Source organism: Squalius cephalus (assembly GCF_949319135.1).
Source record: "Squalius cephalus genome assembly, chromosome: 7".
NCBI classification, from domain to species: domain Eukaryota; kingdom Metazoa; phylum Chordata; class Actinopteri; order Cypriniformes; family Leuciscidae; genus Squalius; species Squalius cephalus.
In genome coordinates, this window is record NC_137128.1 from 19,983,987 (window position 1) to 19,996,076 (window position 12,090).

At 39.3% G+C, this 12,090-nt stretch overlaps 1 protein-coding gene across 1 annotated transcript; it reads right to left on the reverse strand.

Annotated features, from left to right (window-relative positions):
* Positions 1–824: 824 nt before the first annotated feature.
* LOC307161300 (KN motif and ankyrin repeat domain-containing protein 4-like) lies at positions 825–11,877 on the reverse strand. The gene is made up of 10 exons (XM_079875927.1): positions 11,703–11,877; positions 8,353–8,428; positions 6,711–8,237; positions 6,364–6,445; positions 5,930–6,262; positions 5,742–5,826; positions 4,506–4,725; positions 2,918–3,060; positions 2,574–2,774; positions 825–1,190 (listed from the first exon to the last, which is right to left on the reverse strand). The coding sequence occupies exons 2-10, from the start codon at positions 8,378–8,380 to the stop codon at positions 1,080–1,082; spliced, it is 2,730 nt and encodes a 909-aa protein (XP_079732053.1). The 5' UTR covers positions 8,381–8,428; positions 11,703–11,877; the 3' UTR covers positions 825–1,079.
* Positions 11,878–12,090: the final 213 nt, after the last annotated feature.

The following is a 12,090-nucleotide window of genomic DNA, read 5'->3' on the forward strand; positions in this document are numbered from 1 at the left end:
CAGGACCCATACCGGATGCTCCGTATTATAAGGGCAATGCTGTCTACCAGGTGAGCTACCGAAAAGCCAAACAAATGTTGGAAAAATGTGTAGGTAGAATGACGTTTGGAGTTGCAAAAAACTGGCAGCAACATCATCACAATCCTTCATTTTTATGCTTAATTTAAGATTCTGTTCTTTCTCAAATAAGACGAATGGTGTTTAGTCTCCCATTCTAGGACACTATATCTTGTTGGACTGCCTCAGGAATTGTGTCGCTACAGTGAAAAGTGTTTGCTTTTTAACAATACCACCGTAGCTCAGAATATAATGCTGTGTTGTATATTAAGTAAGGGTTAATGCCTGACGAGGTGTCCATTGTCAGGTATTAATGAATGACGGCGAGGCGTGAACCGTCCTTACCTGATTAATGGACACCTTGAAGGGCATTAGCCCGCTTATACCATGGTCACTTGCCAAATAACACATTTTTAAAACAGTAGTTTATATTTTAATTAGTTTTACAATCGAAATCTAAAGTTTTTACAAACAACTTGGTTTCCCTGGTTACGCCGGACGGTTTATTTACTAGGTGTCCTCTATCACTTTTTAATGGACACACTGCAGCCAATCAGAATCGAGTATTCACCCAGACCATGGTATAACAGCATTTACCCACTTGAATGCTTACCTTTTCCACAGTGACTTTATGCATATCTAGATGTACATGGTCAAGGATTCTCTTCCGATGATTTAATCCTCTAGATAAGCTAAATATATTACTTAAAGATGCCAGAAGGATCGCATTCAATTGTGTTCGTCTTAAATACACAGTCAACCACCCAAAAGATTTGACATGTTTTATTGAATAGTTTAGTTCATTGACATAAAATGACTTAAAAATGAAACTGGGTTAATTACAAAACATTTTTCTGATCAGAGTGGTATAAATGTCTTTAAATTTTACTGTCAGTTTTGAGACTGTTATATTTACATTGACAAGCTTTACATTAGCAAACTACTATTAATGTTATAAATTATAATATTGACATTTTATTGATCTTTATTAGCAGTAGCTGTACATGACTGCGAGATCCACGCTAAGACACCTTGCATTTGTCTGAGCTCTTGGTTTCTGTGCGGGCTTTCAGAAGGTCTGCTATCTCTGTATGAGAGGCTTGTGTTGCCAGAGATAACGCACTGCGACCAGCCTAGAGACAAAACACAGATGTATGAATATGATAGATGACAATGCATGAGATTTACTCAGATCTAAACAGCATACGGATATCGTTAGTCTTTATCAAAAAATGATTTGAACCACATTTGCTACTGATGTTACCAATTGACATCACTGGTAAATGCGGTTGAAATCACCCCCCCCCCCCCCTTACGTGTGTGTGTGTGTGTGTGTGTGTGTGTGTGTGTGTGTGTGGTAATTATTCATCATTCCCTGAATGTCATATGGGCGAATTGAACAGGTGGACATTATACAGGAAACTTCTGCCTGAAAAATCGCATTAAGTCTTTACAGCACCTGCTCTGTTTTAGAGGATTTATTAGTTCTCAGAGCAGATCTTAAGTTGTGTTGATGTGACACACATGTGACTTGACCAACATGCTAGTTTCAGCTGTGGACTTTACATATTTAATTTAGTCTTACATGCATTTACATTATCTTGCTTTCTTTTTCTTTCTCATTCTCTGATATAGAGGCGAGCTAACACAGAAAGCGATTAGACCGACACCTTATTCCTGAGCTGTCTTTCACATATACTTTCTGTTGCTGTTTTGAAGAGTGAGGCTGACATCATGTTAACATAAAATGACCGTTTCTGGAGTCCAGGCAGGTTTGTGTCCAGTAGGTGGCGCAGTTTTTTACAGTTCAGCTGCCTAGCAGAAACGGCTCTGCCAACCCACACTGAACATACTCGAAAGAGCTGATATCTTCCTCCAACAAAGTTTCATTGTTTTCCTTTTCACCAAAATATTAAAGACAGACAAAAGCAGCATTTTTATGAAATTTAGGGACAGCTCTGTGCCACAGATGATGATTCCACAGCCAATCATATTGACTGAACCGTGTTTGTAATGCCCTTACATTGGAAGTCAAGCATTTATGGAGGGTTTAAAAGCAATAAAGTGCAGCTTGTATTTTTGTTACAGTGCATAAACTCGTTTTTTATGAAAAATTTGCTCACTTCTGTATATTACTGGGGGAAGCAACATTATTTTTGCATTCTAAAATGACTTCAAAAGTAATTTGACAATGTAAAGATCTAATGTATGTGTAAATATGACAAATATATAAAGCCTGACATTAAAAATGGAATAAGCACCTATTGTGGCTAATAAATATCATTAGAAAAACTTTTAGCCGTAAATTAAACAATTGTATAAAGCTATTCATTTGCATGAAAGAATTATTATAGCAATAATATAAGCATTTCCTTGTATGCCTGCATATGACAAGAAAGATATTATGACTATGAATTAACAATTCCTTCTCAAGACAACTGTTAGATGAACGTCTAGTTTGGTGTTTTTAATTTTCTGTTAAAGTTTGGGCTAGCGTGCTAGAGAAATTAGCCTACCTTGTCTTTTAAATTGACATTGCAGTTTGCTTCCTCCACCAAAACGCGCACAATGTTGACGTTTCCCCGATCACAGGCGCTGATCAGTGGAGTGGTTCCTGCGTGATCCTGGGCATTAGGATCCGCTCCCTGTTCGAGCAGGAGACGCACCATTGGGACACGTCCGTGTCTTACTGCCAAGTGGAGGGCTGTTTGTCCGACCTAAAGACATTTATTTAGAACAGAAGCAAACACATCCGTCTTTTGAAACATTACAGAAAATGCCAAATCTTATGCAAACATTTCTCAAACAAATAATTTGATATAAAATGCACATTGTGCCATCTGGCTGGTAACACCATCACCTGGCCAACACAGGCGTTGACGTCACCAAGCTCCATCAGCTGCTGGACCACTTTCATGTCTCCTGGTGTTTCTACAGCTGTCAAGGAGGCCAGCATGATAGCGGTGTAGCCAGACTTGTTTCTCAGGTCCACTTCACATACACCTAAGTTTAAGCAAGCACAGTAAGTGTCTATTAGATTAGGTTAGGGTTTATACTCTTTATAAATATTGACACTTTTTGTACTGTAGGCTACTGTAAAGTTTAAATCGAACCCTTTTTCAATTTGCATTGCTAAAACTTTATTTTGATGGTCCCTTTAATACATTCTGTTGACTATAAGTAACTTTGCAACTACATGTCAACTAATTCTCATTAGGGTATTAGTAGACTGTCTGCTTAACATCTGCTAACACTTTATTGTGATGATCCTCCAACAGACATTCTACTGACTATAAGTAACTTTGAAACTACATTTCAGCTTATTCTAACCCTACCAGTCAACTAATACTCTACTGACACTCTAATGAGAGTTGTACTGTAGGTGCAAGGTACTTATAGTCAACAGAATGTGTTAAAAGGACCATCAAAATAAAGTGAAACCAAAAAATAATGCTGGAAAGTGGACAACCTCAAGGTGAATTTTCAAACAAAGTTGTGTATGGACAGAGTAGCTCTGCTGCGCTAGTGAGCTGCCTTCCTGTCTACCGCATTTCTAAGGCAATTAAATGGGACTCCACAAGTGACTCATTCGGAACATGTGCACCACACCATAAATATAGCACTACTCACAAGAAGCACTAAAGAGACTAAACCGACACTTGATTTATTGAGTTTGACGTTAGCATGTTGCTATATGCGGAGCATAAAAAGACAGAACGCACTATAATCCATTGTCCAAGATGAAATAAAGCCCATATATGTATACATAGATGCCACATTTGACTGCTCCAGACACGTCGGCTTGCCCGCCATCTTGGAACGGTCAGCATGTCGTTACTCACAGTAAGAATCAATGATGCCACAACATTGCGCAGCTTCTGGTTGTGAAACTCTCAAAGAAATGGGATAACCTTTCACAGGTGAGAATGTGTTGGTTTGTGTTTTTATATGTATTAACTCAATATTACAATGTTTTTACTATGGTACTTTTTAATGTTTTTGCTTTTTCTATGGTAACTTTTTAATGCCATGTTAGCTGATACCTTCGTCTTGTATTGTGTTAGTTTATCCAAATCATCTGCTGCGTCTATTTCATATATAGATATTCATACATGCATCTAACTACGGTTGCCGACGTTCAGTCAATTTGCTCTCGAATGTGACAAATGAGGAATCTATGTATATATATCTATGGTAAAGCCAATCTGGAAATGAGCATTATTCTAGTTTCCTCGACAAAATGCCAGTTGGCTTTTAGATTTTTGCTGATCACTGTGAAAACAGTGAATGTGACCCTTCCCACTGAAGTATATTTTGCTTTCATTAGCTTTAAGTAAGTGATTCTATAATGTAATTTTCTACACCACAACGGAACACTTGTTTTAAAACATTGATTTCCAAGTAGTTAAAAAAGGAGACAAAAAAACAGTGAACATATTACCACTTACCTGTGTCTAAAAGGACCTTTACGATGCTGAAGTTACAATTAGACACGCTATAATGCAGGGCGGTGTTCCCATTGTCATCCAACATGTTGACCAAGAACTGAAGGACTGTAGGTGTTCGTGAATTAACCTCACTGAGATACAAAGCAACAATATCGGGACATGCCCCCTCTTCAGCAGAGACATGAAACCATTGCTGGAACACAACAGTGAGAGCCTTGCTCTGCAAATCAGCAAAGAAGAAGACCAGTACTGAAGTTAGCACTCAAAAGAGGGATACTACAATAGCAACAAACAAAACAACAGAATCCTTTTCAAACATATGGGACTGAGAGGATTAAAAGATTTTAACTAGCAGTCTAACTGGCAGAGTCAATGTTAGCAAAGGAAGTAAATATTCATTTAAGTTTTCACACCTGGCTCGTTTGGAGTGTTTGTTTCGGAACCTGGTATGTTTCCCTCCTTAGTTCGATTGATTTAGGCATGTATGAACAAAGCAATCGCGCTCGGACCCACACCAAAAAGAACGCCTAAACAAAGGTGGTCTCGACCCACTTGAAAACAAACTCTGGAGCGTTTGGCTTGTAGTGAGGAAGCAATCCCACCCAACATACCAATGAATGTACAGAATCACAATGTACAGTATGAATGAAAAGCAATAGTTTGTTTTGCTATAATGCCTCTCAAAATGAATTGTGGGTAAACTTATAGCAAAGATGAAGTGAAATGCCTGATTGAAATTTGGTCGCATTAACATATTTTAGAACAACTGTCCAAAACATATAAAAATAACAAAGTTTACAAGGTGTTTAGCAAGAGTCTCAAGAGATGGGCTTTAATCGCTCAATGGAACAGTTCAGCACAATGACGAAGCTGATGGATGATGAGCGGAATGCACACAGATGTGCACAAAGATGCACTTTGACTAATGAGAGGATAGTTTACTCGCACAAGACGTTTATTAACAAATTTTGGTCCATTTAGAAATATTGCCTTGTGAAAGAGAACAGAACCAAGAAGAAATTGCAGCACTGTTACAATTTGAATCCCTGTTTCGGATCAAAGCAAACGATCTACAGGCCTGAAAAGGGTTTGATGATTCATGTCTCATTCCCTGCAGGGATTGGACCAACAAACATTCGGTTACTAGCTTTAAGTTATTACACACCACTGCTGAAAATAGGTCATTAATGTGCAAGTTGGGAATATTAAATATAAACTAGTTAGTTTGAATATTACCGTTTCGTCATCAGGTTCTGACACTTTATCCATATGGTCTTTAAGGAAACAACATGCCTCTATGAAATCTTTATTAACAGCTTCCCTAGAAAACAAAACAAGTTGTTTTCCATTTGTGTTTAAAATGTATAAGAAAGCTACTGAAAGATATTGTTGTAACATCTAAAGATGAATTCAGTTGCGCTCACCTGTTTGTCTTAATTGCCAGGGATTTCTGATCCGAATCCACTCTCAAACAATCGGAATCCTTCCTCTCTTCCTCTATCTGATCCTCTAGAGCTCTTCCATGACTTATTTGCTTGTGCAGATCGTCTTCTTTTGTGGTCTCTACATATACAACATCTTCTGTAGGTTTGAATTCTGTATTTTTACTTTTAAGTGTCTGCACACTGGAGTCCATTGTCCATGTGGTCCATAGTTTGCCTTCCTCCTGTGTCGTATTCTTGTTGAGGTCAGAATCCACTTCTGTATGCTCTTGTAGTTTGATAGCATTACTTACTCCCTCTGTCTCCACACTCCCACTTCAGAAAGTTGAAGGTCAAAGAGCATTAGTATTCTGCAGTTACTGTTTTAGTGAATTAGTCTGTAAAAAAAAGTGCACAATGTGGGGATATGTATTTACCTTTCTCTTGTGCTGACTTTACACAAATGTTCTGTCTTGGGGTTCTCTTTCACAACTGGAAGAATTTCCTTCATTTTATAGTCTTGCAATTCACAGAAAGGCCACAAAAGACAAAAATGCATTATACACATTTTTAAGAAATGTCATATATTGGCAAGAATATTTTTTATTATACATGGTCAGAAAAAAGAGCACGTAGAGAAGCTTATCACTAGGACAGTACCCTCTACAAATCAACATTTTTAACTTATCAACCCCTAAAGGTTGCATATTATTACCTTTTGAGGGCAATGCCCCAGTGACAAGCTGTTATATCCTTAGAGGTACGACTAAGTGTAGAGTCATACCTGGTTGAGAAACATCCCCAGCAGGAAACACATAGAGGGATAGAAGGGTGACTAAAGTTGCTAACTGCTCTTGAATGGTGCAGACCCTTGGCGGCAAATGATCGAAAGACATTTGTCCTGATGAGTCGCCTTTGCAAAGGCATTCCCACTGCTCCTGAAGGAGCTCTTGCAATCTTTTCACATGGTGCTCCATGTCTGCATGTGATACTGGAGGTTGATCCAGAACTTGAGGCGGGATTCCCTCCTCTGTTGGCATCTCTTGCTCACTTATTAGTGGTTCCTGCAATTCTACCACAGGTTCAAGATTGTGTTTACTTGCTAAGAAGATCTCAGATGAAATCTCCCTGGCCAGTGTGTGCCCCATTAAAGGCTGTATAGTCAACTGCTTAATCTTCTCATCCTTGAGATGACTCTCCTCTACTTGCTGCTTCAGCAGAGTTCTTGTCTTATCCAGCTCTACCTCAAGTTCATGAAGTTTCTGTTCCAACAAAACAACTTTCCTCTGGAGAGTTTCAGTGAGAGACTTGGTTTTGTCTCCATTATCTAAGATATCCCTTTCTCGTGAGACTGTCTTATATCTTTCTATCTCTGGAAGAATTCTAGTTGAAGGCATTGCAACTGCATCAACTTGTTCAGAAGAAGCCTTGACATTTTCCTCAATCCGGTCATATTCTCGATTCATCCAGTCATCGCTTGCTTTGTCTTGATTTTCTCTGGCAGACGAGGGACTGCCCCAGTTATTTATGTGTAGAGAAGCAGCAGGAACATTCAGTGGCCCAGTGGTTTTGTTTTGGGAATGTGACTGGACTAAAAGCCTCTCTCGCTCCTCCTGCAAAATACATATCTGAGCTTTGAGCTCAGGAATGACTCTGATCTCCTCTTCCAATTCCCCAACTCGTTCAAGTGCTGCAGTGAGCCGCTGGAGGGTGCCATTTGCCCTACCCATCCTGCTGTCGGATGTATGGAATACATCTTCAGAGGAACCATTTTCCCGCATTAGATATTCCTTGGGGCTGCTGGGGCTAGTTGGACCATCGGTTGACTCAGACTGTTTTCTCAGTAAAACAGTCAAGGGTAAACTGGAGGCTCTCAAGAGATTTGGCCTGACATAATGTCCTAAAGGCTGCTCATCAAAAGCCTGAATATCAGCATCCATCTCTGCAGATGTGAAGGACTTGTAGATGGGCTCTCTCCTCCTGGCATAGCCAGCAGACACACTGTCACTAGATCGAAACTCAAAATGTTGTTGAGAGTCTCCTAGTTTGGTTTTGGGCCATAAAGTACTGATGGAGCTCCACTCTGTAGCTCTGCACCCATAACCCGGAAGGCTTAAGTTACGTGACAGGGCACCATTATTTCGCCCTCTTTGCCTTCGCTGCATAGGCACCCTCCTAATGGTGTTGCCCTTCTCAATGTCATCCACATATTTAAGGAAGTCCAGGTCCAGATGGAATCCATAGGGCGTCTCTACAGAATAGGAGGGTGGTCTTCTTTGGCTCCCATTCTCTTTTGGAGAGATGCCATTCGCTAAAAGAAAAACACAAAGGTGTGTTGTAGAAGTGATGCACAGTATCCAAATTGCTCCAAATTTATTCAGATCACTGGAAATGTCATGACTTAACAAAAACTGGGTGATTCATACCTTTTTGGGTATCCATTGTTCTTAGCATAAGTCTGTCTTCTGCTTCATGTGGCTTTTGGTTTGTGTCTCTTACCTCCTGAGGACAAATATACATTTCTGTTACATTTGATGTGTTTAATTTAACAGAATCAAGCACTTCTGAATGTTGGGAACACAAGTTGAGGTGAGAGTAGGTTGTGCATTAGTATTCAGCAGATTTACAGAGCCAGTCTCTTTCTTGTTTGTCTCTCTCCTCATCTCTCTCTTTGACCACGCAGCACTTTCAAGGCACCACAGAAGCAGCCACAGCCTAAACAATGTGAGCTATGCAGTAAACACACAAACAGCTGAGACCAAACACTTCCACTGGCTCACATACACACAGACAACCACAGATGCACTCCTTGGCATAGCTCACACGTGTTGAAGAAATACATCTTATCAAAAATTGCAGCCATCCTTCCTTCATACCTGTCTGTCCCACCATTCTTATCTATCGATAGAGATAAGCCAGACAAGCACAGAAATATGGGCTGATCTTTTTTTGGTTATGAGATGCCTCAGTTCCCGCTAAGGCAAACTGATCTGAAAGAACTGATATAACAAGCAAGGTATATGGGCACTGTCAGACAGAAAAATGCATTGCTGAGACTGTCTTCTGCTGACAGGAAAATGGGGCTGCAGGATTCTTGCCTGAAACACACTCATAGAAAGTTTCCTGACAAATGTTTCCTGTATCCTGAAAATCCATAAATAGCCGGGGGTGTTCAATCCTGCTCCTGGAGGGCCACCTTCCAGCAGAGTTTATCTCTAGCCCTAATTAAACACACCTGAACCAGTAAATCAAGGTCTTCGGTATCACTAAAAACTTCCAGACAGTTGTATTTGAGGTCAACTCTGCAGGACAGACAGTGGGCCACTATAAACAAGAATGGACACACATTTTAACATAAACAAGTACGTGCACATTTACTTAAGACACACATACAGTGTCATGACCCCAGCATCACCTCTATAGGGATGTGCCTGATGCCGAATACCTTATTCAGAAAGGCACAATCATATCTTCAAAACAAACAAATTCTACAGAATAAAAGGAGAAATATTCAGCAGACCCATTCAATCCTTATGTTTGCTGGATAACAGGTTAGCTAGGAGTATAGCATAGGATGAGATTATACATAAACCTCTAAAATCACTATGCAAACATGAGTGTGTGAAGTGAATGATTGTAAACTTTATGAATTAAATGAGCAAAGTGTGATCGCAAAACTTACACATTTTCTACTACTTGATATGCTTATTTAAATGTTGTACCATATGATATCTTTCTGTCTCACTCTCTGTCTCAACAAATGTATTATTCAGATTTCCATACAAATGCAAATCACTGGACACTGGATGTGTAAAGACACAGAATTTGATGTTAATGCCCCCTTGAGTATTTGTGTAGTAGAGTATATTTATGGCCTGAAACTTTATTCGCACCACTATTACAAAAAACTGTAATATAAATACTAAATCATTATGAGTGCTGGTAATTGTTTCTAGCATACAACCAGCTTTCATGCAGAATCTTAATTCAGCTACTGTTATAGATTTGGGATTTACTTGGTCACTTTCACAATGTAGTCTGTGTTCACTGAGTACGGCACACTCCATTTCACAGTAATGATTATTGTTCACTTTCCTTTTTTGCCGCACTCAGGGAAAAAAATATCCCTCCTCTCATTAAATGCATTTCTCTCCACAGCATTCTTTCTTACACCACAAATTGGATTGAAACTCATGACAAACTAAAAACTGCTACCGCTGTAAGAACAAAATTTGAAACACAGTGTCCTCTGAAAGGAATGGACAATTTCAGGTTTTAGGTCAGGCTTGGAGGATGGAAAGAAAGAAAAAAAAGACCAAACTGGAAACTTTAGAGGAACAAACATTTCCTCCAAAGAGTTTCAAACTAGTCGGCTAAAACTTGAAGTTTTTACTTCATATACAAGGAAACTTTGCTGCACAATCCATAAATTATAAATGACTGTGTGGCTTTTCTCTTCTCACTAAAAAGGTGTCAGATGACACTACCTGTTCTCTGTTTCTTTTCTGAATAGTATATGTTATGCTAGCTGTGTTTTGACATGCTCCTTTAACAACTCAAGTGGGCCTGATTCACTTTTACATAAAACAGACTGCTGGTCCTGCACACTTTCTCACTCACTCACATTTATAACACACACAATAGACAGACGTTTCACTCTTCCTGTTTGGCCCTGTAAGTGGTGTGGTTTCCTTGGCTCAGATCCTCATTCTTTCTCCTCTGTTTGGAGTTGGCTGGAGGACTGAAGCCATAGATCGGTTCTCCTGCTCTCTGACCCCCATCACCCTTTCACTTTATGGAGAGAGGGTGTGTTGAAGAGTCTCTGCTACTGGAGAATGACTACTGTGAAAAAAATACACACTCTATCTATCTATCTATCTATCTATCTATCTATCTATCTATCTATCTATCTATCTATCTATCTATCTATCTATCTATCTATCTATCTATCTGTCTGTCTGTTCCATCTTTATTCCCAATTTTTTTCCATGTCCACAGTATTTGGACCATGTCGACAATCTTGGCTCTTTGCCAACAGCAATATGCGCACGCACACCAGTTACACGAGAAGACGTGTGTGCAGCAAAGTAAATTCAGACTCACTGTATAATCAAACACACGTGAAACATTCAGCACGAAGCGTCTGAGAAAAATTCAAAAAGAGTCTTTTCAAGTCACCTTCTGACACCTCCTGTCACACAAACTAAGCAATCCAGGACGTCTCTCTATTGTTTTAGCGAAACAATCACTTTGAGATTTGGACTTCCTGAGAATTTGTTTGTGCAAAATGAACAAATTACATGTAGGCTATCTTGTGAAGTCAAAACGACACACCCAAAATACACTAAAAACTTTTTCTTTCTTTTTTGCAATATTCTAATAGAGTAAAAAAATAAAAATAAATTAGTGGACATCCAGAGTTAAATGAAATAAACTTTTGCTCAAACTCTTTGACTCTACGGTAACACTTTAGTTTAGGGTCCAATTCTTATTATTAACTAGTTTCTTATTAGCATGCATTTTACTAGGATATTGGCTGTTTATTAATACTTATGAAGTAAATATTAATGCTTTATTCTGGATATTAATCCTACCCAATACTTAAACTTAACAACTGCCTTACTAACTATTAATAATCAGTCATTAGGAGTTTGAGGCACAAGTAATAGTTAATAGTATTGGACCCTAATCTGAAGTGTGACCGAATTTACTTCTCTGAGTTCTTTATTTATACAATGAGACAGAATTAAATCTTTATTTTAGGGCTGTATCTTACCTTAAATATCACAGGTTTGGCATTGTGTCTTCTCCGTGCTGAAATGTAGCCTGTTCACCTCTTCACTTTTCTCCTTCATCTGAGAGGCTTCAGAGGGGAAGGCAGACCAAAGACATTCAAGCAATGCCAATGTAAAATTCTTGCAAAACATAAGCAGTGTTATTGTGTGTGGAACAGGAGGTGGGATGTAGGCACTCGGGCCTTTCATGGCTCCGCCCCGTCCAATCAGAGCCAGTGGGTGGGAGGCAATCGACATCATTCCTCCAATGAAAGAAAGAGGGCGGGCTGAACAACTGAGAGGTGGGCGGGGCTTTGTGCATAACTGCAACTGAGGGATGTTTCTCAAAACAGGATTCATGTGATGGCAGGGGGCCCGAGATTACTTGAA